The 26,951-nt window shown below is 44.7% G+C and overlaps 2 protein-coding genes and 1 long non-coding RNA gene across 8 annotated transcripts in view; 1 reads left to right on the forward strand and 2 right to left on the reverse strand.

Moving 5' to 3' along the window:
* VGLL4 (vestigial like family member 4) overlaps positions 1–3,729 on the forward strand; it is a 95,298-nt gene extending 91,569 nt beyond the window's left edge. For all 3 annotated transcript variants that reach the window (XM_064156362.1, XM_064156363.1, XM_064156361.1), the window contains one exon: positions 932–3,729. In XM_064156362.1, coding sequence (XP_064012432.1) covers positions 932–1,200 — 269 coding nt within the window. In that variant the 3' untranslated portion in view covers positions 1,201–3,729. The remainder of the gene's footprint in view (positions 1–931) is intronic.
* Positions 3,730–4,058: 329 nt separating this feature from the next.
* Positions 4,059–20,309, reverse strand: LOC135182348 (uncharacterized). 3 transcript variants are annotated; one of them, XR_010305177.1, is made up of 8 exons: positions 19,587–20,309; positions 18,287–18,358; positions 12,034–13,843; positions 11,178–11,299; positions 7,024–7,164; positions 6,562–6,734; positions 5,880–6,079; positions 4,094–4,489 (listed from the first exon to the last, which is right to left on the reverse strand). It is a non-coding gene; the product is annotated as an uncharacterized LOC135182348 (long non-coding RNA). The 3 variants fall into 3 exon arrangements; XR_010305176.1 differs by lacking the exon at positions 19,587–20,309 and having other exon boundaries at positions 18,287–18,819; XR_010305175.1 differs by lacking the exons at positions 18,287–18,358; positions 19,587–20,309 and having other exon boundaries at positions 4,059–4,489; positions 12,034–18,280.
* Positions 20,310–22,820: 2,511 nt separating this feature from the next.
* The window catches only part of ATG7 (autophagy related 7), a 104,032-nt gene continuing 99,901 nt past the window's right edge, over positions 22,821–26,951 (reverse strand). For both annotated transcript variants that reach the window (XM_064156348.1, XM_064156346.1), the window contains exon 19: positions 22,821–24,873. In XM_064156348.1, coding sequence (XP_064012418.1) covers positions 24,841–24,873 — 33 coding nt within the window. In that variant the 3' untranslated portion in view covers positions 22,821–24,840. The remainder of the gene's footprint in view (positions 24,874–26,951) is intronic.

Raw genomic sequence — 26,951 nt, forward strand, 5'->3', positions numbered from 1 at the left:
GTTTCTTGCCTGGGGAGCTCTGCTCCAGTGACCCCCCCAGCTCTGTTCACACAGCCTTGGGAACAGTGGTGTGTGGTTTCTATAAAGACTTCTCTCTTGTCTCCAAGAGGTCTTTTCTGCATGGCATTCATGTTTGGTTTAGGATCAGTCAAGCCACTCAAACTGCAAATCTCATGTTTAGTCTGAGGAAATGCTTATTATAGTTATTGTTCAAAACCTGACTTTTAAAGTTCTTTGATCTGTTATAATTCTATTACAGCTGTATGATAGTACTACAGTAGTAGTGTTCTAATACTTTTACTACGTAATGGAGAGATACTGACTTAAGTATATGAAGTAAGATGAGACCCTGAAATCAGCTTTTAAATCGAGGTGTCCTCACATCTGCTGCTATCTGTAGGCTTGGGAGCTTGTTTGGAGAACTGTTCCTATCTTTAATTCTTCTAAAGCCTAAATAGAAGTTGTATGTGACTGATTTGGGAGAGAGTTTCCATGCAATCAGAGCTGTGGCTGCTACTAGCCCTGGGGAGAAATATAATTCTATGTTAAATGCTTACCTGTTGCAGGTCACAGAAATGCACAGAATATGTAACTCCATTTATTACTCTTTTGTCATTTTAACTGCCCTGCCCATTCGCAGCAGTTGTGTAGTGACATAAAAGAAGTCTGGCTTTATCAGTCAGAGAATGGCTTGGGTTGGAGGGACCTTAGTGATCATCCACTACAGCCTACTTACCTTGAGCAGGTGCACCTCTCAACTAGACTTGGTTGCTCAAGGCCTCATCCAGCCTGGCCTTAAAGACCTCCAGGAAGGAGGCATCCACATCTTTTATGCTGAGATGATAGGAAAGGGGAGAAAACAGGGGGGTTTATGACCCCAGTGGTCCTTGAAGAGAAGAAATAACACTGCTCTGCTTTCTGCCCTGTCTAGCTACCACCGCCTGTGACCCTGTGGTGGAAGAGCACTTCCGCCGAAGCCTTGGCAAGAACTACAAGGAGCCTGAGCCAGTGGCAAACTCCGTGTCCATCACGGGATCGGTGGATGACCACTTTGCCAAAGCACTTGGGGATACGTGGCTTCAGATCAAAGCCGCCAAGGACGGCGTCTCCAGCAGTCCCGAGTCTGCCTCCCGGCGGGGCCAGTCTTCCCCTTCCTCTCATATGGTCAATCATAATCACTCGCCCTCTGTGGTCTCCTGAGGAGAGGACCCTAACCTTGTGAATCTGCATGGTTTGACTGAGCTTGGAACAGTGCTGACAATAGTGTTGGGGGAGGGAGATTAGTTTTCAACACCTGGGTTTGTGTATCACTTTTCCTTTGTCAAAGGGTGCCCTTGGAGACGATAGCAGGAACTATTTCATAACGATCCATACGATGTAGCATCCTTTTTCCTGCCTCAGTTACCAAAGAAACCTCTGATGCAAATCTGCTGCCCCTCACAACCGTAGCGCGCTAACCCACAAAAGCCATCACGCCTAGTTGGTTGACCCAAACGCTTTTTGCTTCCATTAGCTTCTCAAGACTAGAATTTGTCTGGTTTGCTTCCATTGCTTTGGGATTTGTTTTTTTGTTGTTGTTCGTTGTCCCTCTGTGAAGTACTTTTGTATGTATATACTTGAAAAGAACTGTCATGTGTGATTTGCACTATTGGAGGAGGACTGAAGTTGCATAGCAACTTTCTGGAAGATGCAAACATTTTGAGGGCAAACTGCTGAAAGAAAAAAAAAGGGTTTAAGGATGACATTTCTATCAGTTTGATTGTTCTTAAAGCAAAACAGCTTAGAAGGGGAAGTCTCATACAGGTTATAGGCCTTTCTCTTGTAGATTTCAGGTGCTTAGTGCTTGCAACTGGACTGCATCCTGTACAGAACACGGGCATTGTTTCCTGAACACTGCAGTTTGTTAGCGCAGAGCCGCGGCCAGAGGGCTCCATAGTGCTTCCCCACGCATGCGTTCCGAGCAGTAGCTGGCATCTATCCGTGTAGGCAGCAGCGTAGCTAGTGGCTTTGCTCCAGAAGTAGTTGTTTTTTGTCAGTAACAACCCTAGGTATACTTACTGCTGGTACAGTTGTACTCTATGATATTTGTATTTGATATTCACTTTAGCAGTGGCCAGCAAGCGAGGACAGCCTCGGGACAGCCCTTGAAGGAGGCATGTTGGAGACAGAGGACGTGATGGCCCTTGTGCCACACAGCCCCAGTCTCTGCCTGCGGTGCTGGCTGCTGGGCAGGAACTCGCTCGCTGGGACTGAGTCTGTGTGACCCACCCTTACCTGGCTGCAGACACCACTGCCTGTCCTGGCTCGACAGCAGATGGCTGCAGCTGGTGCCGTAGGACTTTTGGTGGTGTTGAGCTTGCTGTTAGCCTGGGCCGGGTGGCAGCAGCGTACATTCCTCCAGTAGAGAGCCTTCTGCAGCTGTTACACTCTTATTATCATTTGCTAGACAAGTAGCTACTAACTAGACGTTAGGCAGTAGAGGCAGGTGCTAGCACTACCAGCTTCTCTTCTTGTTCAGTAACCGCTCTCCCTAAACATTCCATCTTCCCAGTACAGTTGCAACTAGGGCTTTTTTATCATACTGGGTTGCCTGAGGATTGGTTCCGTGTGGGAAGTCAGAACTCGTTGGCTGATGAGCAACACGTGATGTATTATGGGCTATGTTACAGTATTGGGTCCACTGTGGCTTCTGTTTTACCTTCTGTTTTTCAAAGTTAAGCTATTTAATTTGGAAGAGGTGCAGGGTAAAGAGACCTGGAGATTGGCTCTTACTCTTGTGGAGAAGGTGGCTGCTCAATTTTCTGTAAAGACACACAAACACCCCCACCTACGCCCCAGTTTCACACATTTCACTACCACCTTACTGGGTAGTCAACGCTTAACTCGCTTTGGCATTCAGTACCCTACTCTCTGTAGGAAGATTGTTAAAAGAACACTTTTTTTATATAGGTAACTTTAAGACCATCGTTACGCTGTGCGTAAAGAATGTACAGAGAAATTTGTAGGTATTTTTTGAGGAACAATTAATTTGTTAATGATATGTAGCTATTTAATTTTTTCCCTTTTCCTTTATTGTAATCATTCATTTATTATTTTTTTTTTTCTGTGTTTGGAGAAAAAAAGTTGATCTTTTTTGTTTTGTTGTAGATTTGTCTGTAATACAGTAAAAGTGCAGGAACACAGTTATTCTATGAGGACACTGCATTAGCATTAATAGCCACTAGTTTGTTATTGCTACAGGCTACTGAGCGTTGTAACAGTAAAATACTAATACTGTAGATGGACTCTGTGGAAAATGTGACTCCTCTTTCTTTGTTCAACAGGAATAAGATAATGTTTTTAAAGCTAATATTTTCAGTAATAGCTGTTTTACAAGGTATACATTTACTTATCTGAGATAGGTAAATGGATTTGAGGGCAATAACAATTTAATGTGCTATGTCCAGTTAAAAACCATTTGTGCGACACAAATGATGTCACGAAAGCCAAAGGGTCGGGGGGAGGTGGCAGGAAACTAAACTGAACTCACCGTCACGCCACGTGGTGAGGCTTCTTCACAGAGTCGGGTTATCTACAGCTCAGTTTGAGAGTCTCTCTGTGTTTGTAAATCTGTAATATACCCTTTCTTTGTGGCCTTGTTTCACCTGGAGAAAAAAAAAGGTTTGGCAGGCCATCTTTTTTTTTGTACTTAAAAGTAGCCTTAAAGAACAATAAAGTGCTCTTAAATCACCTACGTGTGCGTGCCCCTCTGTGCCACTTCAGGGAGGGGGCAGAGGCCTTTCTGTGCTTCAGAAGCAAGCAACTGCTCAGGTCCTGTTTTCCTTCTGAGGAAACTCACCTCCCCTAGGACAGACACCCCTGTGAAGGGGCTGGCACAGCGCTGGTCTGGGCAGGGGGTTTCCTACAGGTTTAGGAGCTGGTCAAGAAACAGCCTCCATATCTACCTGGTGCTGCCACAGCAGCACCTCTGTCTCTTGGAGGACCCCACTGGCAGCAATCCCAGGGAGCAGGCCATGAGCTCAACGTTCCTCTGTTTGTGGGGCTGCAGCTGCTGTTCTGCTTCAGCAGCATCTCCTGCACTGTTACAGGTTGGGAAAACAGCTGGCCCAGCACTTCTGTCAAGCTTACAAAAGCCCAAAGGCTTTAATGTTGCTCCATTTTGGTTTGTCCTTCAGCTTCTCCCAGTTTTGTCCAGTGATGATTCCTTAATTATTAACAGCTGCAGTTCAGATACAGGCACCCAGCATCCTCTGTGTTCACAGATTGCATTGGTCTGGACAGGACCCTCAAAGGTCATCTTATCCAACCTCCTGCTCACCCAACACAGGGAACAGCCCTTCCATTGCCCCCTCAGCTGCCTGGAGACACTCGATCCTTACACATGTTCTCAGTACCTGGCTTGGAGGTAGCTGGGTGAGCCCAGCTGGAGCCTTCAGAGGAATTTCCACACAGTGTAGTGAAGGTGCCCCCAGCATTAATAAAGCAACCTCTGAAAATAAGGAGATAGAAAAGATTATCAGTGGCCACCTGGTTTGAGGCCCACAGCAGGTGTGACCTGCATGTACATTACAGCAGTGGGCTGCTCCTGGGGTGTGGAAGATTCCAGGAGAACACACCAAGAGTGATTAGTTTAACACATCCGAGGAGCAGCCTGCTAAATGCCCACGGAAAGAAGCCTAAATAGATATTGTAAGAGCTGCTGGGAGGAGGCCAACTACAACAAGCTTCCCAGGCCTCTGTTTGCTCACTGAAGGGAGCTGGTTTCCTTTTAGGAAAAAGCCACCCCTCCATCAGTATCCTGGGGCCTACATGCAGCAGGGCAGGCAGCTCTGCTGTCTTCCAGGTCAGCAGCTTAAGGGAGAGTTCTGCTTTCCGTGTGGCAAAAGGAAAACTGCAGGAAGCTTTTCCTACTATGTGATTTTCCTAAGGAGCAGCAAGCAGTAATTTTGTACACAAGGATAGCACCATGGCCTACAGAGACAATCACACACACACATTTCATACTATTATTGGCAAGTCCTCCACCATTTGCAAGGACTTCTCTTTTTCTGAGAGCTACAAGAAAGGCAACTTGGATTCAATGATCTTAAAAGTCTTTTCTAGCCAAAGCAATGCTGTGGTTCCAGCTGCTCATCTGTAGTCTCACACCCTTATACACACAGTGTCTGCTAAATTAACTCAAAGCAGAAGCTTCATTCTAGCAAACAGACAGACCTGAACTGACAAACAGGTAAGGGACTGTCTTTACCTCTTTTTTCAGTGCTTGTTGAGTGACCTCTCCTGAATCCAGCTTCTACGGGTTTCAAGCTGATAGAATCATAGAATCATTTCAGGTAGCTTCTGCCACTGCTGCAGAGAACATGGCAGGAACTGCTGCAGGGGCTCCTGGAGCAGCCCCATTGCTGTACCCAGTAAGTTGGCCTTAAACTGCAAGATGCACAACTCTGGAAGCTGTTACCAGTTCACCACCACATACTGCAACTGTGGCTGCACCAGATCAGAAGCTGCTGCACAGATAGCAGCTGAGCTGTCACTGAGGCTGGGCTGAAGGCTCCCAGAGGGGCACAGAGGCCTGCTGGCATGAGGACAAATGCAGCTGGTCCTAGCGGGCTAAATCGGGCAAGAGAGGAAAGATGCAAAGCTGCTGTGCAGCCTTGCTGAGGAGCCTCTGTGGAGCAGCAGAGCTGGGAGCACTGACTGCTCACACTGTGCTAGCTGCTGGCAGGAGGAGAGTGGTGGCCCACCCACAGCGTCATGTGAAGGAAGGCTTCTCTAGTGTCCACACACCACACCAGCACCTCATGGTGCTTAAAGTGATACCCTGCTTTAAGTCCAGCAGCAAGACTTCACACATCATTTGTGTTAAGGGCTCTACTCACCAGAGCTGGCACACGTAGGCTTGGCTGAGGGGACCATTCACCACTATCTTTAGATCCTTCTTGAGGAACAGTGAAACAAGAAACCAGGCCACATCTTCCTGGTACACAGAAGCTTCCCCTTCATACAGCTCCAAGAACGTCACACACGGTGTCTCCAGCTCTCTTCCTGTGTCTGGCAGGCACTACCCAGCTGGACTATGCTGTGTTGAAGCACACATTATCCCTCAGGGGACCATGACAGAAAATGCCCCACTTTAACAACTAAAACACACCCCTTTTCAAACCTCTCCTTCAAGGGCAACATTCTGCCCCTCTCTGTGGAATGGTTATCTCAAGAGCATTGAGGGCAAGACAGCCAAGATGGACAACTGCACCGCAGTTACATATGGCTCCCTGCAGCTCACTGCTCTTCAGCCCAAGCTCTGCTCTCTTCCCTTGCCCTCCCATCACACAAGGCAACAGCACTACCCGACTTCACAGGTGCATGAGAGAGAGCAGGAGAACACTCACTTGCCGTGGTGAGAGGCTTGTCTCTGGTCTTTACACCCAGAGAGGTGCTGGGAGGCCCTCAGAGGCAGCACTCCTCGCCAGAAGTACCTTCAATACACATGCAGGGTACTTCTCTTCATCAGCAGGGCACAAGCTTGGAAGAGACCAGCAGACCTGGCTGGAAGTTACTCACCTCTGCATGTATGGCAAAACTAGGAACAGAACCACTTCAGGATGGGACCTTCCTACTGGTGCTCAACTTTCAGTCTTAGAACCTTCTTGATTGCAGCAAAGCTTCTGAATGTGTCCAGGCCAAGCACTGCCCATCCTCTGTCCCAGGGAGATGTTGGCACCAGGTGGTCATTCCTGCAGAGAAGGTAAGGGGAGATCCTGGACCTAAAGCCACAGGCAGCACTGCTGTCCCCAGATCCCTCATCTCATAGATCCACTGACTGGTTTGGGTAGGAAGGGACCTTCAGAGCTCATCTGATTCAATGCTCCTGTGCTCAGGAGGAACATCTGCAACTGGGGCAGGTTGCTCAGAGCCTCAAACAACCTGACTTGGAATGGTTACAGGGATGGGGCATCTACCACCAATCTGGGCAGTCTGGGCCAGGGTCCCAGCAGCCTTCTTGGATAAGAACAATGTACACACCTGAAGAGACACACACAGATGGACCAGTGCCAGATGGCTCCAAATATGAGCTCCTCCTGTGTTGCTCCTTCCTCTGGTGCTCAAGAAGGACAATGCCACAGTGAAGGCAACTTCCAGCTTCATCTACTACCAACAGCATCCCTGAGGAACATAAAATGGGAGACTCTCCTGTTTTGCTTTGTCACATAATTCATAAGACATCAAGAAGCTGACCTGAGGAGTTCGACAGCTGCTAAGTGCTGCATCTCCAGGGAGTCTGCACCTGGCTGACAAGCCCATGGTTGGCATGGGCTTAGTCAGAAATAGTCACTCAGGCTGACATGCAGCAACACTTTAGGAGATTTCTTTTTCTACTGCCTACTTTTATACAATAACAAAGGAGTTGCTGACTTCCAGTGAGAACTCTCCTCTCTGGATCACAGCAAGCCATTTCAGCCTGACTCTGCTGCAGGCTGGCCAGTTCCACTCTGCACTGCTCAGTCTAATTTTACATTTTCTTTTGCTAATCAGCAGCTTCCTTAAATTCCAAGGAGAACATCTGCCCTCTCTCCATTACAGACACAGAGGCATCTGCCAGCATGGAGCTGTGTCAGCTGCATGCCCGTGACACTTCATCGGCAGAAAGCTGCTTATCTTAGAAGTGTTTGCTCATTTGGGCAGATGCTACACACAGAGAACACTCTGAGAGTGCCCTGCTCTCATGGTGGAATCAGTGTTACTTTTTTAACCCAGGAAAACACAAGCTCAGATCTCCTGCTTCCTGAAATACCACACTAACATGAGTCTGGTTGGACTCATGGCATGTGGCTTGAGTGCTAAAGTACACACAGGACCCAGCTCCACTTAGCTCAGCTCTGGCTAGTTAAAAGGAAGTCTATAAAATACAGGAGTTTGCTGCCTTCAGAGACAAAAATACTTTGACCTGTCTGAAAAAAGAATTTCTCAGCCTAAACCCAAACCTGTGCTCCTCTCTGGCCCACTGCAGCCTGGAAATAATGACAAGGGTGAACGATACTTTAATCTCTAAGTGAGACTTTTCTTTTTCTTCCAAGTGAAAAGCTCTTGGGTTCCTGCTAAGAATCACAATGTGTTAGGTGGAAAGGGGCCTTCAGAAGTCATCAAGTCCAACTTCCTTGCAGTCAGCAGGGACATCTGCAGCTAGAGCAGGTTGCTTAGAGACCCAACAACCTGATCTGCAATGGCTCCAGGGATGGAGCATCTCCCACCTCTCTGGGCAGCCTGGGCCAGGGTCTGATCATCCTCAGTGTAAAGCACTTCTCCCTTCTCTCCAGTCTGAACTCTTTTAGTTGAAATCATCACTCCTCATCCTGTCACAACAGGCCCAGCTAAAAATTTGTCTCCAGTTTTCCTCTCAGTCCCTTTAAGCATTTGAAAAGCCATGAGGTCTCCCCAGGGCCTTCTCTTTTCCACGTGAACAATCCCAACTCTTTCAGCCTGACCTCAGAGCAGAGGGCTTCCAGCACTCCTAGCATTGCTGTGGCCTTCTCTGGCCCCACTCCAACAGGACCCTGTCTCTGCAGAGGACTCCAAAGCTGGCCCCAGCATTGCAGGGAGGGTCTGAGCAGAGCAGAGACGAGCCCCCTCCCTGCCCCTGCTGCCAGGCATCAGCCCAAGACATGGCTGTCTTTGCTGGCAGCACTCCATGACAGCTCATGTCCAGGCTTTTCAGCCATCAGCACTCCAAGTTCTTCTTCAGAGGGCTGCTCTCTGGCCTTTCATCCCCTAGGCTGCAGAAAAATCTCAGGCTGGCAGCTTCTGCATCAGACAACTGACATATCCCAACACAACATTGTGCTGGGCTTTGCAACAGCAGCAGAGCCCTTTTGAGAAGGGAAACCCAAGTCCTGCAAAGCCAGCAGCACCTGCACCACACAGAACACAGTGGGATTCTAGGGCTCTTGGTTTAGTGATTTTCATGGCAAGAACAGATTTCCTCACAATAAAAAAGCACTGCTTTTGTTGTTGCCAAGAGTACAAATGCCATCTGCAATGCAAGCCAAGCTATGAGCTCTCAGGATGATGCAAAATCAGCAGAAATAAATCAGTGGTGACTTTGCTGACATGCCTGTAACTTCAGTGAGTTAAACAATTTCTGCTTGGAAATACAGGAAAGAGGAGGGTGGGATTCTCCTCTTGCTCTGCTGCTGCTGAACTCAGGATGCAGTTTCAGTCCTACCAGTTCTCACAGGAAATGTGGAAAATGCCTGGGCAAAGGCTGAGGATTAAAGCCAACAGCAGATCCACCCATAATACATCATGAAAGAAAGAGAAGCTAATGAAGGCAAGAAGAAATATTACCCTCTTCATAAGAAAAGCTTGCTCCTTTTAACAGTTGCTTCCTGACAGATCCCACCTTCTCTCCACTCCATCCTTCTGTGACACACTCTCAGAGCAAATAATAAGCATTTTCCCTAAGAGAAGTGTTAAATGGTACCAGCCCAGCTAAATCTAGACTACAGATCAACCTGCTGCCTTCCTTTCTGTGCATCTTGTGCTAGCCCCTTCCCTGTCCTTCTCTGTTCCTCTCACACAGCACTCAAGAGGAGCACCAGAGCCTCTTATACAAAACGAGCACCAGAGCCTCTCACACAATCACTGTGCTGCAGGAACCTGGAGTCACTGGTGACAACGTGTCTTGTGGCTGGCTGAAAACTAGAATTACTCACCAGTGACTGCCAAAGTAAAATCTGCCCAAGGCTTCAAAATCTGTAACTGTCCAGAGAGTTCTTTGAACTGACCTTTTCTAAATTACCAAGTTCTTCCCTGGAGCTACTAACAGAGTAGAAATCCATGCTCAGAACACTGATCTCCAGAGCTCAGTAAAACAGAGAGTGAGCCCTATGTGATCAGCTGCCTAGAATGTAACATCCAAGGCTGCTATACAGAGGAAACTTGGCATCACATCTGCCAAATGTGGCCTCTTGCTGTCACAATCAAAAGGATTAGACTCAGACTTCTTTGCACTACTCCATAGTCATTCAAAAACTAACTTTCTGCCTTTACAGCATTAAGGAAAAGGTACAAATCATTGCTTTGATGTTACTAGCCCAAGTCTCAGATGATTTGTTGGCTCTTTGTTCTGCACAGATGCCAAGGCACAGAACAGAACAAGACCAAAAGCTTTCAGTGCCAGAAGCTTTCTTGCCACACAGTTGTATTTTGGCTATAGCTCAGTGAACACTTGCAAGGTGGTAAGGTAGAAACACTGACAGCTCACCATGACTGTCCTGTGTACTCACAGAACTCACCAAAACCACCCCATGAGAAAATATTTCACTTAAATTTTTCAGAAGCAAAATTAAAATCAGGTTATTATAAATAACTACATTTGGAATTAATTCTGTTCTCGAGCCATTTAGCTTCACATTTTCAAGTCTTTCTACACAGCCACAAAACAGATGTGTTCAACTGAAGGAACACAAAACAAAACTCTCAGTGTTGGGAGAACAGCAATAACATTTTGAGAGCTGAGAAAGCTATAATCAACCCAACGAGTCAGAGGGATGAAAAGGCAAAGATTCTCTCCTCAGGAAACCTCCATTGCTTAGCTCTGCAGCCTTGATGTGGGAATTAGCTACACAACCTCAAACCAAAACACTGCAGCAACTTCCACACAGGGAACGTTCAGGATCACATCAGTAAGTTTCTATATATACATACATATATATACATGCGTGTGTATATAGATTTGCTTGTAGGTGAGGAGTCTGCTTGAGCAACTACATTGGTCTAACTCCTTTGGAGGCACAAATGAAAATGTTCCTTTCTCTTCTAAGAGCACTAGAAAAATTGTGTGGAGAAAAAAGAAGAGCAAAAGTAGCATTTAATTTGTGCAATGGATTGAAAGGGGAGCTGGCTGGCTAATCTACACTCCCTGTGACCTTCTGAAACCTTACAGCTAAAAGCAACCCAAGAAGCAGCAGCTCCAAACTAGAAAAAAAAAATGAAGCTAATCCTCAGGAGAAATTCCCATAGACAGAGTGGCCCTGACCAGAATGAGGGATGTGTCATAGAATCAACCAGGTTGGAAGAGACCTCCAAGATCATCCAGTCCAACCTAAAGGTGTCAAGACCTGTCAATAGCCCAGGAAATGAAAGGAGGAATGTGAGCTACTCAAAGCCAATGACAATACCTTTGGTTGGAAAGCTCCCAAACTGGGTCATCCTTGATCCTACAATCTCAATCAGGAAGCCAATTTCTTCACAGCTGCCTTTCCTGGCTCTCCTCCTCTTTTGGCATCTTTGGATCTCCCATCTAGAACGGCAACAGGAGAGGAAAAGAAAGTCTCAGCATGGTAGGAGAAAAGATTAACTGGAGCTTCATTACAACAGAGATTCAGGGCAGTGGGCAACGATTTCAAAGGATTTCAGTTTCTTTGCTCTTCTCTCATAACAGAAGCTTTGTACTTTACTGGTGGAGAGGTTAACTGTGGAAAACAGCCAATGCCTACATTGAAAGATCAGTAAGATACAAAAGCGTCACTAACACTGCTTCGTAGTCCAACAAATCACAGATCATAGCAACTTTCACCCTGCACTTGCTGCATGAGCAATTCTCTGTATTTCACTATGGAAATGAATGAGAACAGAAGGTCATCTGGAGGTTTTTATAATGTATGGTCAGAAGTAATCAAGGCAGGTTTGTTTGTCAAGAAAATTAGAAAATCCTCAACAAGCCCAGTTCTTACTTGCTTCTTAATCATTCCTTTCTCTTACCAAAGTTAACGCACATGTTACTTTTGGGAATGTATCCCACTCTTCAGGGGACAGAAACATTCAATAGCAGTGCAGGCCTTGAAGAACACAACAGCATTATTTCTGTCTACTCCCAGACCGGACTGGTCAGTTACACTACTGTGATTTCCAACCCAAGCTGGAGGTGAAACTGAATCCTTTGGGAAGAGCATGGAGTTACTGCAGAAGAATGGGTTCTAGAAGATCAGATTGGTAACAAATAACACAGAAACTCCTTCTTAAAAGTGCACTCACCTAACTTCTCCCTTCTCTGTATTCCTTCTCCACAAGAACAGCAAGGCTCTCCTGTGACTCCTCACTGGTTTAGCAGATTTGTTACACAAAAGCTACATTTTCCAGTATATACATGCAACAAAGAGCAAAACTGAAACAGGAGACATTTAAAAGTAAATGAGAGGTTTATTTAATGCTCTCTTACATAGATGAAGTTTTAAAAATACATGCTTTAAGATTGTCTTTACATTCAAAATCAGACTCCTTTTAGAATCCCAAAATCCATTTTAAGACATCACCAAAGTCTGGCTTAAAGCATCCAGAGTTGGGCATCCAAAATTCCCTGTCCAAACGGATGAAATTAAAAGGCATTAATAGCCCAAGTTAGAGATGAGCTGCACCTGTGTCATCTCTCGCACTCGTCCTGGCCTACTACCTGACTCAAGCTTAGTCTTGCTACAGTAGGCACTTACTCAGCGACACAGAGTCTGCCAGAGAAGGGATGGGAGGTGGTGTGACTTTCCTTGGCTTCACTGGAGTACTGTGGCACAGGCCATGAATTCAGACTTAATCCATCATCCCATGTCTATGGTCAGTACGAAGAGGACAAAGCTGCTTTAAGTAAGGAATGTTGTTAAAATCACACTAATCAGTTACATTAATCCCCAAACTGTGAAAGCTGGAATGCAACATTTTGGCTTAGAGAATTTCTGAGGCCACAATCCTCTGGTTTTATAGCAATAAATTAATATAAACCCAGTCATTTGCTCATGGCCTGTCCTCATGGCAGGTGTGTTAGCCTCCTCTGGACACCTGAGTGCAACTGAAATCAGAATCTTTTTCAGTACCTCAGGTCAGCAGGTATGTTGGCATTCTCTGTTCCTAGCTGATATTTAAGCATTGGCTATCTTGGTGTTTTCTATCAGGATCACTTAATGACATCTGCAAATACTAACAGGAGGCAGATAAAGGGAGTACCAGATCCTATCACTGCTGGAATGAAGCTAGAACACCTCCAGTAGCAGGGAAATGCTGTGCACACACCAGCCAGCTTGCTATTTCTTTCCCCCTTGCCAAACAGAGCATGGTTACAGAAAATCCTGTAGAGTATTTGGCTGCTAAACACCACTTCATTCTTCTTCAACAAAACAGAGTCACTGAAACATCTTATCCTGGATTTCAGAGAGCACTGAACCAAATTGTCCCAGGCAGATGGTGAGAATGATTGAGGTACATCCTACATGTCAGCTGCTGCCCTGTACAGCTCATGTGAAGGACATGGTCTAGTGGTGGACTCAGCTGTGCTGGGTTAATGCTTGGACTCCATCATCTTAAGGTCTCTTCCAATCAAACTGATTCTATGACTCTGTGTATAGTTCAGTCATTCATAGACTCACAGAATAGTTTGGGTTGGAAGGGACCTTAAAGATCATACAGTTTCAACCCCTCTTGGCATGAGCAGGGACACCTCTCACTAGACCAGGTTGCTCAAGGCCCCATCCAAATGGATATTGAGCACTTCCAGGGAGGGGGCATCCACAGCCTCCCTGGGCAACCTGTTTTAGTGTCTCTCCACCCTCACTGTAAAGAATTTCTTCCTAATTTCTAGTCTAAATCTCCCCTCTTCCAGCTCAAAGTCACTGCCCCTTGTCCTATCACTACAGAAGTCCCGCCTCAGCTGTCTTGTACCTTCAGGTGCTAGAAAGCTGCTCTAAGGTCTCCTTGGAGCCTTCTCTTCTCCAGGCTGAACAGCTCCAGCTCTCTCAGTCTGTCCCCATAGGGGAGGTGCTCCAGCCCTCTGATCATCTTTGTGGCTTCCTCTGGACCTGCCCTGAGAAGATCACAAATCCTGTCTTCACTGCACACAAGAGGCACACAACTGTGAAGATTTTAATTAAAGGAAAATTGGTGAGAGTGACCAAATACTTGTAATACATTGACACCACCTATCACCTCAAAGCATGCCCAAGTTAGTGCCAAAACCAATATACAGCTAGTGCTCCAGGAAGAGTGCTCCATGAAAAGCATGCATGGAAAGGGGAAATTTAGAAAGTGAAAAATCCAAAAGGAAGCTGATCAGCAACTTCAAGAAGGTAGGAGGAAAGGCATTAAAAAAATAAGCTGAAATACATTAAAATAAACTATTAGAAAACAAAAAGAGACAAAGAACCTGTTTTTCTGGACTTTGGTTTAGAGTCATCTGAAAAAATCTCTTTAGTTCTTAATAGTGCCAGGGTTTGACACCACTTGAAGACAGAGCATTAGCTCTGGCAGTGACTGACTCCCTGAATTCGAGGGCTTTCGTCAGGTTTTCCTTTCAAGTGCAACCACAGAGGCACTGCCTGCTCAGTGAGAACATGCACACCATGGAAGCACAGCACAAGGACGTCTCTAATGCCTCTGCTGCACTAATTTCTACAGTCCCCAAACTGCTCCTCTGTAAACAAAAGGACACTGGTCCTTGGCTCCTGCCAATAAGAAAGTAATGCACCACTGTGGTAGCCTGTTGGTGAACGCTATGAATAAATGACCCAGACAGACATTCAGCTTGTCACATTCCTCTGATGGCAAGAATTCCTGACATGGCTTTTAACAGCCAGCTCCTGCAATGACATCACCAGGGTTGTGTCCAAGAAGGAACTGCAGCTGGAGCAGCTGCCAGTTCCACCCCCCCTTGCCGTGCCATGTCTGCTCACTGCAGCCACTGCTCCCGACACCTTTGGAGACGCTCGGCAAAGAGCCAAACTTCACTCCAGCTCCTCCTATTTCAACCACGTATTTATAGACCATTATCACTGACAAGTATCAGCTGCAGGAAAGAAACCCTGAAACCTACCACGAATCTCCTGTGGTGTAAATACACACTCCTGAGAGCAGGGAAGGAGAGCCATTAGCACAGGATGAGAACACAGCTCCTTTGTTTGCCTTACTTCCCAAACAATAATGGAAAATTCTGCTCAGACCTTTTCCTTCCCCTGGTCCTCCTCCCTCTCCAGAGCAGGAGTGAATTAAGAGAGCTTTAGAACAACAGAACATCTCCCAAGGCCTAATTACAATTATTTCATTCATAAATAGCTTGGGCAGAGATGTGGATCTCCTGTCACAAGGAAACTACAGCACTCGTGATCTCAAGGTGAGGTTGCCTTTGATAATTAGACCCCCTCATCTCCTCCCCCCTCACACAAAAACCACACCAAAACAAAGCTGCAAGTATTAAAAGAAAAGCCAACAGCCCCTATTTAGGAAACAGCAATTCAAACAAGGGCTGCCGGTGATGTCATTTCATTTATACTCTGCCTGAGTCACAGGTTCCTGAGGAAGTGGCAACACCTACAGAATTACTGTATAAAAGTCAGACTCCGCAGCATGAAATGAAAATAAAGACACTTGAAGACAACACAAAAGCCTCAAGTAAAGTCATACCCACTCCGCAGATGTACTCGCTCTTTGCTTTAAGTCTAACACTAGAAATTAGTTTTTCATCCACATCTCTCCCTGACCAGTGTGGCACCAAGCACTGGGGTGGGGAGGAGATAGTCATGAGGAGTGGAAGAGAAGAGAGGGGGTGGGGAGACACCAATTTACTAACTGTCGAACACTAGAGCTCAAATGCATTCAGAATGGGTCAGATTTAGAACCTCCAAAGCCCTGCCTTTCTTCCAAGCCTGCTGACACACTGCAGAATCAACCTAGCAGCATTTCTTCACCCAGTATATTTGGGGCCAAAAGCCCATACTGCTTTTGATTTAGGAAAGCAAACCACTCCAGCAGTAAGAGGCCAGCAAGCATTTCACATGCAGCAAACTCCTCGCAGGGATGCATGAACTGCAGTTCCCTAGGATCAGGCCACAAGAGGCACTGAGCAAACCACCCCTGACCTCCCCCAGAAGAATGAAACCAGAATAACAGATCTCCTTTCTTATGTAGTCCATCATAGTATTTCACTAACAAATCAAGCAATCATTTCTTTTGCTGAGATCTCACAGAAATCAAATGTCCCACTGCCAGAAAGCAAACTGAACTCACACACAAGCCTAACCTTTTGGAAGCTCAAAGGCTGCTGCAAGTAGCAATCCCCAGTGAAGGAACCTAAGACCCAAAAAGGACTGTGTGGGAAAGAGGACAGTTATAAAAGGTAGGGTTGGTTTTTCTTTCCAGATCTGTGCTTTCAATTTGCAGCAGTACAACACCACACGTGTGCTTTTGTCTTTTCCTGTTAGCCTGCTAAAATATTTTGTTAAGAAGCCATTTGAAATTTCTAGCACTCAAAATGAAATGCATGTGTACATGCAACCCCCAGCTCCACAGGCAGAGCAGCATTGTACTTCCTATCAATGTCCTATATAAACATCTATTCAAAGAACTAGAGGAAACAGGCAGCTAGGCTGCTACAGGAGATGGAAAGACAGCATGTATTCTATGCCAGCCAGGAAACATAACAGGCTTGTTTTCAGAACTCCTCGCTGTCCCCTTTTATCCCCAGGCCCAAGGAAGTGCCTGCAAAATGCTAAGAAGCAAGGGAGTAGTGGCTTGGCTCAGACCAAGAAACCATGGCTCTGTCTTTCTGAACAGGCCACCAGCTGATGGGTTCTGGAAAATCTTTGTCCTCAATGTCCTAAATAATTCTATCCAATTTGAAAAAGTACTGTGGCTAAGTCACAATAAACATCTCTCCTATGAGGATAGACTGAGGGAGTTGGGGCTGTTCAGTTTGAAGAATAGAAGGCTCTGAGGTCACCTTATTGTGGCCTCTCAGTATCTGAAGGGGGCCTACAAGAAAGCTAGGGAGGGACTTTTTAGGATGTCAGTTAGTGATAAGACTAGGGGGAGTGGAGCAAACCTGAAAATGGGTAGATTCAGACTGGATATTAGGAAGAAATTCTTCACCATGAGGGTGGTGAGACTCTGGAACGGGTTTGCCTAGGGAGGTGGTCAAAGCCCCATCCCAGGATGTGTTTAAGGCCAGGCTGGATAAGGCTCTAGACAGCCTGATCTAGTGTGAGGTGTCCCTGCCTGTGGCAGGGGAGTTGAAACTAGATGATCCTTGTGGTACCTTCCAACTCTGACTCATTCTATCATTCTATATTGTCAGTTATTGAGGACAACAACCAGAACCTGAAATTATACATGGAAGAGTCATCTACAGCCTTCTGCTGTGGTGAGATCCTTCGAGCTGGGCAATTAGGTTTAAAAATAGCTGCCCTAAGATATGGAATATCTTGAGGTAACTAACATCACTGCTACTCAGGCTTATTGCTATTCATTCTTTGGGGACCAGCTTCAGTCTCCCTCCTGCAGTGCTGCTTTCCTCAGTCAGGTTAAAACAATCCTCAGGTGACTCACCCCACAGACTTCGCTGCAACCTGGGCCAAGCACCCATGAGTGGCTGGCTGAAGTACATGGGATGGGACTGTGGAATCCCAGCTACTGTACTGAAAAGAAATGTGGCTAGAAATGAGCCACAGTCTATTTTGGTTACTACTACTGGACTTCAAACAACAGTCAACGCACTTCAACAAGACAAAAGGTTGGAGCAACAAAGAAGAATGAAGTGGGAACTCCTAAGCACTTACAAGCACTTCAAGAGTGGGTGCCAGGAGGATGGGACCAGTCTTTTCAGCGGTGCTCAGTGACAGGACAAGGGTTAATGGGCACAAAGTTAAAGGTAAGAAGTTCCATCTAAATAGGAGGAGAAACTTCTTTAATTTAAAGCTGCCCAGCAAGGTGGTAGAGTCTCCATCTCTGGAGAGATTCCAAATCTACCTTGATGTGTTCCTATGTGACCTTCTCTAGGTGAACCTGCCTTGGCAAGGAGGCTCAACTCAATGATCTCCCAAAGTGCCTTCCGATCCCTACCAATCTGTGATTCTGTGACCAGAACAGCTTCTTTGGCCTGAGGATAACTAAGAATATAAAAGAGATTCCTTGCCAAATACTATATCAAATTCCCATATATTTTAGAGTTAAGCAATTAAATAAAGGTTTAAGAAAAAGAGTTGGGAGTGTTAACATCTCCAGATTAATCCAGGAGCAGTGCAAAGTCTGCAGTCTGTCCACTCAGCAGTCACTGCTCATGATGAAGAGCCACTATTGGGACAAAGGTATCAGTAAAAGCCAAATGAGAAAGAAACCACAGCCAACAAATTGTTAGGGTGGTTTAATTCAAACCCCATCAAAGGCTGCACAGGTAAGAAAATTAGATTTACAGACACTGGACAAATGAGGTGGAAATGGAGAGAAAAAAGCTCCACTAATTTCAAAGGTAAAGCATTACCTCTGTGTTGCTGCAGTGTTTCATACACTGTTAGGGTTCTGGAGAAGGTCCAGGCACTGCAAGGGAAGAGAGCTGGAAGTGAAATGGGACAGGCAGGTTGGTTATTCATAGGCTTGGAATTTACACACTGTCAGACTGGGAGAGTCCCAAGTCTCCTTCTAGAATTTCTGTCCTTGCAAACTGTTAATGCAAGTGCTCTAGAAGAGAAGAGGTGCACAACACCTTCTGGAAGGGAAGTTTCATTTTGGCGGGATATGTATAAGCACATCTGCACTGAAAAGTAAATATATATATATATATATACACAACAATAATAGAAGGAATTAATTAGAATCATAGAATCAACCAGGTTAGAAGAGACCTCCAAGATCATCCACTCCAACCTAGCACCCAGCCCTGTCCAATCAACTAGACCATGGTACTAAGTGCCTCAGCCAGGCTCTTCTTCAGCACCTCCAGTGACAGTGACTCCACCACCTCCCTGGGCAGCCCATTCCAATGCCAATCACTCTCTCTGGGAAGAACTTCCTCCTAACATCCAGCCTAGACCTCCCCCGGCACAACTTGAGACTGTGTCCCCTTGTTCTGTGGCTGGTTGCCTGGCAGAAGAGACCAACCCCCACCTGGTTACAACCTCCCTTCAGGTAGTTGTAGTCAGCAGTGAGGTGCCCCCTGAGCCTCCTCTTCTCCAGGCTAAACAATCCCAGCTCCCTCAGTCTCTCCTCACAGGGCTGTGTTCCAGGCCCCTCATCAGCTTTGTTGCCCTTCTCTGGACACATTCCAGTATCTCAACATCTCTCTTGAATTGAGGGGCCCACAACTGGACACAGTACTCCAGGTGTGGCCTGACCAGTGTTGAGTACAGGGGAAGAATAACCTCCCTTGTCCCACTAGCCACACTGTTCCTGATCCAGGCCAGGATGCCATTGGCTTTCTTGGCCACCTGGGCACATTGCTGGCTCATGTTCAGCTACTATCTACCAGCACCCCCAGGACCCTTTCTTCCTGGATATATAAAAAGATTAAAAAAAACCCCAAACCGGTTAGCAGATTTGGGATATCTTCCAGGCTATATCTGTTAGGAATCTCCCAAAGTTTGCCATGTTGCAAACAGTTCTTTTTTGCAGTATAAATACTGATTTGTTTCTAAGGAAAGTACTGCATTATTATTGTTAAAAAAACCCAAACACCAAAAACACACACACAAAAATTTGGACAAAGAAAAAAAATCCACCACCCAGCTGTTCTCTTCAGCTTTTCTGTACTCTTCATGCAAAGTTACAACACAGTAACCACTGACTTGAAGGACAGCATGGGACAAGCACTGCAGAGCAGCTGGCAGAGGCACAAGAAGGGCTGACCATGGGTTAGCTTGCAACATATTTCTTTCTGAAGGAATGTCAGCTATCCTTCCTATTCCCGGAAGAACAGACTCAGGGCTCTCCTTGAACTCTTAAGATGTGGTTATACCCTGAAGAGAAACGACACAAAAATATCCCCATGAGTTCTGTCACAGCTCTTGATGATTCTGTAAGAAACAGGCAGAATTGTACTCAACCAGCAGCACAAAAGCTGGTATCAGGAGCTTGGTGATCTTCTCACACAAAGACCAAGGTCTATTCCCAGCTATCTCTCAGCAATCTCACTAGTTTAAGGATTTGGCCTGAAAAGCAAAAAAGCTGGTAAAGGATCTAGACAACAAGTCCCATGAAGATTGGCTGAGGAAACTGGGGTTGTTTAACCTGGAGAAAGGAGGCTGAAGGGAGACCTTGTTGCTCTCTCCAACTCCCTGAAAGGACAGGGGGCAGTCTCTCCTCCCTAGTATCAGGTGACAATGAGAGGAAATGGGCTCAAGTTTTGCCAGAAGAGGTTCAAGTTAGATATTATGAACAATTTCTTTACTGCCAGAGTGGTCAGGCATTGGAAGAGGCTGCCCAGGGAGGTGAAGTCACCATCCCTGAGGAGGTCATGGTTGTCTTAGGTTAATGGTTGGACTCAATGATCTTGGAGGTCTTTTCCAACCAAAATAACTCTATGATTCTCATAGAATCATAGAATCAACCAGGTTGGAAGAGACCTCCAAGATCATCGAGTCCAACCTATCACCCAGCCCTAGCCAGTCAACTAGACCATGGCACTGAGTGCCTCATCCAGTCTTTTCTTGAAGACCCCCAGGGACGGTGCCTCCACCACCTCCCTGGGCAGCCCATTCCAATGGGAAATCACTCTCTCTGTGAAGAACTTCTTCCTAATATCCAGCCTATACCTACCCTGGCACAGCTTGAGACTGTGTCCCCTTGTTCTATTGCTGGTTACCTGGGAGAAGAGGCCAACCCCCACCTGGCTACAATGCCCCTTCAGGTAGTTGTAGACAGTAATAAGATCACCCCTGAGCCTCCTCTTCTCCAGGCTAAACAGGCCCAGCTCCCTCAACCTCTCCTCATAGGATTTGTGTTCCAGGCCCCTCACCAGCTTCATTGCCCTTCTCTGGACATGTTCCAGCACCTTCTACACAGAAGAGGAAGAAAACTCAATGAGAAGTTTGGAACTGGGTGAACTCTTTGTGGCCCAGCAGTGTCCTAGAACAGTGCAATGAGGAAGCAGCTAGCAGTGGAGTTGGCTACAGTTGGACTCCATGACCTTTAGGGTCCTTTGCAACCTAACCAATTCTGAGATTCTATTAGCAATTCCAATTAGGGGAGTTCCCGTACACTGAGAAGGAGTTTTTTCAGTAGGAGGGAGAAACATATGATTCTACAATGCAGAGTGAAAAGTTCAGCAATACACAACAACCCATTCAGCAAGACTTCTGAGAGCACAAGAAATGAGAAGAAAATGCTTAAGTATGAAAAAAAAAGATCCAATTCTGCTAATCCTTCCGTTGTGAGGTGAGCAGTCAAGTTTAATACAAAGAAAGAGATTCAGGAAGAACGTTATAAAGGAGAAGCAATAAGAGTATCAAAGGTGACAAAAAGGAAATTCTAGTTTATGTCACTGGACTTATCTGAGGACACAATGCCAAAGCCACACAGAACACAGGGAAGGGAAAAATATTCTTCCAGGCTCAGGCTCAGTGATTTTTAAGGGATGGAGCAATCCCTCCAAGTTTCCATTGATGTCCCAAAATAGCTGTTGTGCTGTTGATTTCTACAGAAGCACAATCTCCCTTTAGTTCTTGTGGGCCATCAGCATCCAAGGAATATAAATCCTGTAGTTCCATTCCTTGGTGATTTTCTCAACCAATCACAAATATTTCTAATTTGGGCCCTTTCTCCCTTGTAGAGCTCAGCAATGAAGGCTTAAGGCTCAAACTAGCCCCATGCTCCATGGAGTTTCCTGTGGAATGAACCATCTACTGGATCTGTTTCTGCTGGCTTTAATGGCACTAGGACAATCTAAAAAAAAAAAAAAGAGTAATGATAAAAGAATGAGAAATGATACAAAGAACATGCCTAAGTGAAACTTATTCCCAGTTGAAAGGCGAAGAGGACTTAGCAGATGGTGAAAGCAAGGATGAGATCAAGTGAGAGCTTTAAAGAAGAAAACTCTCACACAGAATCTCAAGTTCCTCACTTTCATGAACGTGGTACTGCTCTACAACAAATTCTAGACTGCAGCCAGCAAACACTCTGAAGAGATGACACTGAAGAATTCCAGTCAGAAGCAGGAAAGCAATACAGAGGCCACCATTCCAAGTTTCTGTAATACTGTAATCTGTAATAAGCACAAAAATTATGTCAACAGCTCTCCATTGAGATCTGTGGTCTTTTAACACCCTTAAACATCCTCAGAAGAGATACACAAGCATCATAGTTGCTTTCTGTGAGGTAGTCCCACCCTCAGTGCCTTATAATGCCCTTACATTTCTGTGAGATAGTTTAGGAAGATAAATAGGTTCCTCTGAGGTTGCTCATTCCCTCCTCCCAACAGATTCAGTTTCCACCTGAAAAGCCATTGTAGCTGTTGAGTTCTGTGATTAAAGTGTGGGTTTAGGCTTTTCATTGACACCTAGGAGGTCATGGCAGCACAAATAAGACTCAAATCCTACCTTCTTCATGAAGAAAGGTAAAGTCTAGCTTCTTACAGTAAACAGCAATAACTGGAGCTGAGGACTGTGCCAAAATCCTGCCATTAAGTGCATAAAATCCAGTAAATAAATGCTTATCTGTTGCTAGTATTTGAGTGTGCATTCCTTCATTGAACGTGCTGTCTTGATTTTCCACTCAGTAAATGCCTAGCAATTGAGTAAAAGCAAAAGAAGCACAATTCTGGTCTGCAAGGAGAAAGAAAACAACATTATACTCAGACAACGGAAGTTATTCCAAGTCAAACTGAAGTGTTTCTGAACATCAGACACATCTGGGAAGCATATGCACAGGAAACAGCTCAGCCTGAGAGAGTTGTATGTTACTGAAATTACAGAGGTAAGGAAATATTGTATTAACCCTGAGTTCTGAGCCTTTCCATCTCGTGCACTCCTGCAGTTAAACAGATATTGCCAACAGAAAGCTGCGATACCACTTCAACAGGAGAAGCCATTTCAGATATTTAAAATAATTAATACTGGTTATCAGATTCCAAGTTTTAAAGAGCTAAAAATTGCAAAGAAACTTTTACACTCCACAGTCAGCAGGTCCAAAAGATAAAAATGCAGGTCATTCCCTTTTAACTAGCCTGAGAGTGACTCCTGATTCGAGCTGACTGCAGCATGGCCAACAATAGAAGTCACATTTGCTCAGAACTAGTTAGGTATACTAATAAGCTGTTTCAACATGGCATGTTATCAATCTTATTGTTCACTGCCTGACCACCACAAGAGCAGTTTCCTATGATTACAAGTCTTTCAAAAAATATATTTCAATCCTAGAGATGTTTATAGTACAATGAAACTGGTTAAACAAGACCTTCCCTTAGGGTTACCAAAGAAATCATGTAAATACAATGAAGATAGTTAAAATAAATAGAAATTAAAAGCTATTTTAGACTCTTTTTGCAAACCTCATCTTGTTTTAATCAATCTTTTACAATCACAGTATGAGTCCTGCAGATATCCTTGTTTCTAGACAAGCCTGACCTGATAGACCTCCTTCTGATGTGGCACAGGAAAGACGCTGTGAAATTATCTACAGAGCTTATTTTAAGGAAGGGCTAAAAATAATTGGATTGGCTAACTAATTTTCATAACATAGATAGGGAATAAAGACTGCTTGGCAGATAAAATTATTTGCATTTTGTTTGAGTCATTAATGCCCGCAACAAATCTATAAAAGAGATTTCAAGTACCCTTCTGAAAACCCTATTCCAAGATAAACCCCAATACATTTAACTTTCAATCTTGTAGTAATGCACTGTCATATTTCACAAATCCTTTCTTTCCCCCTTATCTTCTAACTCCTGTTTGTGCTAATCATAATCTTTAAAGCCATTCCTGATGCAGCAAACTTGAAAAAAAACTAAAATGGAACCAAAAGGAAAATCAGGATTGCTGGTTTTGAAACATGTGATGCATGAACAGCAAAGTCAGAGAACCAACTTCTTATTTCAGTTAGGCATTTCTCTACAAGTTTTGACTGAATCAATGAGTCACTTCCCCAAAGCATTTTTTGCTATGTAGCAGAGTCTCCTCTAGACTTCAGGGGAACCTAATCACAACAGAGATGTATTTTGGTCTTTCCTGTGTAAAAAGAAGTCAAACTACTTTTTTTTTCCCCCCCCATATCATGAAATGATGAGGACTTGACCGAGAATGACACTCCTATTCACACAGGCAAGATCAATCCATTGTACGTGAAAGGTGGACTCAAACCCAGCAAGCAATATGGTGTAGGTTCTTACCTACTCCTGCTCTCTTTTAAAGATCATAGAATCAACCAGGTTGGAAGAGACCTCCAAGGTCATCCAGTCCAACCTATCACCCAGCCCTGTCAAATCAACTAGACCATGGCACTAAGTGCCTCATCCAGTCTTTTCTTGAACATCTCCAGAGACGGTGACTCCATCGCCTCCTGGGCAGCCCATTCCAATGCCAATCACTCTCTCTGGCAAGAACTTCCTCCTAACATCCAGCCTATACCTCCCCTGGCACAACCTGAATCTAACTTAAGAGATGCAGTCTAAATCCCTACAGCAGAATATTCTCAGCCTTAAAAATAAACTCCAACTAAAGGGGCACAAGTCTGGAAAAGATGAAAAAGGATATTTGGACATGCTGCTTGGACATGTCTGCTGAACAAGCAAAGTGAAAACTGGGACAAATAAATCACTAAGGTGTTCTTAAGTGGCATATTTTATATGTAAGCCATATTTATAAACTGGAAAAAGATGAGGTTCAAACATAAAGAGGTTGCTTTAGTTATTTACATAATAAAAATGTTGAGAGTTCTATCAGTGACAGGCTGCTCTTAAGATGAGGATATTAATGTCAAAATGTGGATTATATTTCTGTGTATTTGTGGCAGTTAGCACAGGTCAGCAATCATTAACTTGTCAAACAACAGATCAAAGGCAGCGCTGCAGTCCCAAGCAGGTCATCTTCCACCTTATTCAGCTGGTTTTCAGACTGTTTCATCATCACTCATATCCCAGATCTGCAAAGTGAAAAAAAAAAAAGGAAGTGTCATTTTAGTTTGTGGAGTTAATATATGCTTTTAATATACCTTTATAAAATCAGCATTACTATTTAAAAGGGAGAATAAATAACAATTTATGGAGTGTTGACTAGCACCACTGGAGCTCTCCATAAAGCGCAGTGCTTTGCTCTTCTGTTACCGACCCACACACCATTCATCATTTGTAATCTCAGGGATATTTTTAAGCATGTACATTTCAGCATTTGTTCCTGAACTCTCAGATTGCTTATTTGTTATTTATTATCATTTACAGTAAAGCCCCAGACCAAAACCCAGATATTTTGGATCGGTTTGCTGACTCACTGGCACGCACTTCATGTGGGTAATAACTTAGAATAAACAGCACACTTCACTAAGCGCTGGAGAAAAGACTTCCATGAAGAACTAATTGTTCTCCCAATGCATTTTGCACTCAAATATTAGAGCTCATAAACAGCAGCAGAAAGACAAGATGTTATGTAGAACTTCATACTTTTCTGCTGTTTAAAGACATTTAAAAACCACACTGATTTTTTTCTGCATCACAATGTAATTGTACTTTTACTTTGCTACTTGCCCTTGTTCAGTAAGCAGCTATTGACAAGGGAGGGGGCAGTGAACGTTTTCACAGAGCATGAGGTAATCTTGTAATCCTTGCGAACACACCAAGGTGAGACTTACAAACTCATACCAGTTACCAGAGCACAGAGCATACTACCCAAGGAAGAACGCAGGGACTTGTAAGCAGAACCATTTAGGGCGTCAGGGAGAGCATAATCTTAACAAATACAACAAGCTTTCTCTTTTTACAGAAATGTGGGTGCTCTGAAAACATTTTTAAGGTTTGGCTCATGGTAAATATTCTCCTTTCACTTGGCAGGGCTTGCAGTAGCTTGGGATCAGGACAAATATGGGTTCTCTGTTATGAATTGAATATAATATCATAATATTAATTTCATAGTATCTCAGAATCCCAGAATGGTGGAGGTTGGAAAGGGCCTCTGGAAATCATCCCAGTTGAACTCTCCTGCTGAAGCAGGGGCACCCACAGCAGGTTGTCCAGCATCACAACATCCAGTTAGGTTTGTAATCTCTCCAGGGGAGACTCCACAACCTTCATGGGCAGCCTGTTCCAGGGCTCCAGCAGCCTCACACCAAAGAGATTTCTCCTCCTGTTCAAATGGAATCTCCTGGGTTCAAATTTGTGCCCGTTGGCCCTTGTCCTACTGATAGGCACCACTGACCAGAGTCTGGCCTCATCCTCTTGCCCTCCACCTTTTAGCTCTTGCAGAGCACTGATAAGATCCCTTCTCAGGCTGCTCATCTCCAGGCTCAACAGCCCCAGGGCTCTCAAATTTTCCTCCTCATAGAGATGTTCCAGGCCCCTCAGCATCTCTGTAGCCTCCAGCAGACTCTCTCCACTAGTACTCTGCCTCTCTTGAACTGGGTAACTCAGAATATATACACACATATATATATATACACATAGACACACACACATAAAAATCTTTGTCTCTACATTTAGGGCACTTCAAATTCACCTAAATTAGCAACAACACTGCTGGAATTCCATGACCAGAATGCCATTTCTCTGGCATAAGGCACTCCAAACTGAAAGTCCCCCACTGCTGATGACCCAACGAAAAGAGAGCAGCAGCAGTCCTTTGTTGCTGTGGCAAACGGAACTCAGTTCTTTTGTCCTAAACCATCATTTGTGCATTGGCATGAAGTAGCCCATGAAATAATTCTCTCAATTTAAATTGTGGTTACTAAAATACACCCAAAGAAATGCAGGACATGAACAGTTGTTTTGACTGTCAGTCCTTCAGAGCACAAAGCAGCATTTCATACATACGCAGTGTCCAGTACCACAGGGAAGTGCTCACACTTGTGCTGCATTAACAACAGACAAATCAAAAGTATAGAAACTTAGAATTACTTGGTTGGAAAAGACCTTCAGATCATGGAGTCCAACCACAGTCTAACATCTCCCTGTACACAACTGTTAGACTGTATCCCTAAGCTACTCATCCAAAAGTCTTTTAAACACCTCTAGT

This window comes from Pogoniulus pusillus, chromosome 16 (assembly GCF_015220805.1).
Source record: "Pogoniulus pusillus isolate bPogPus1 chromosome 16, bPogPus1.pri, whole genome shotgun sequence".
NCBI lineage: Eukaryota > Metazoa > Chordata > Aves > Piciformes > Lybiidae > Pogoniulus > Pogoniulus pusillus.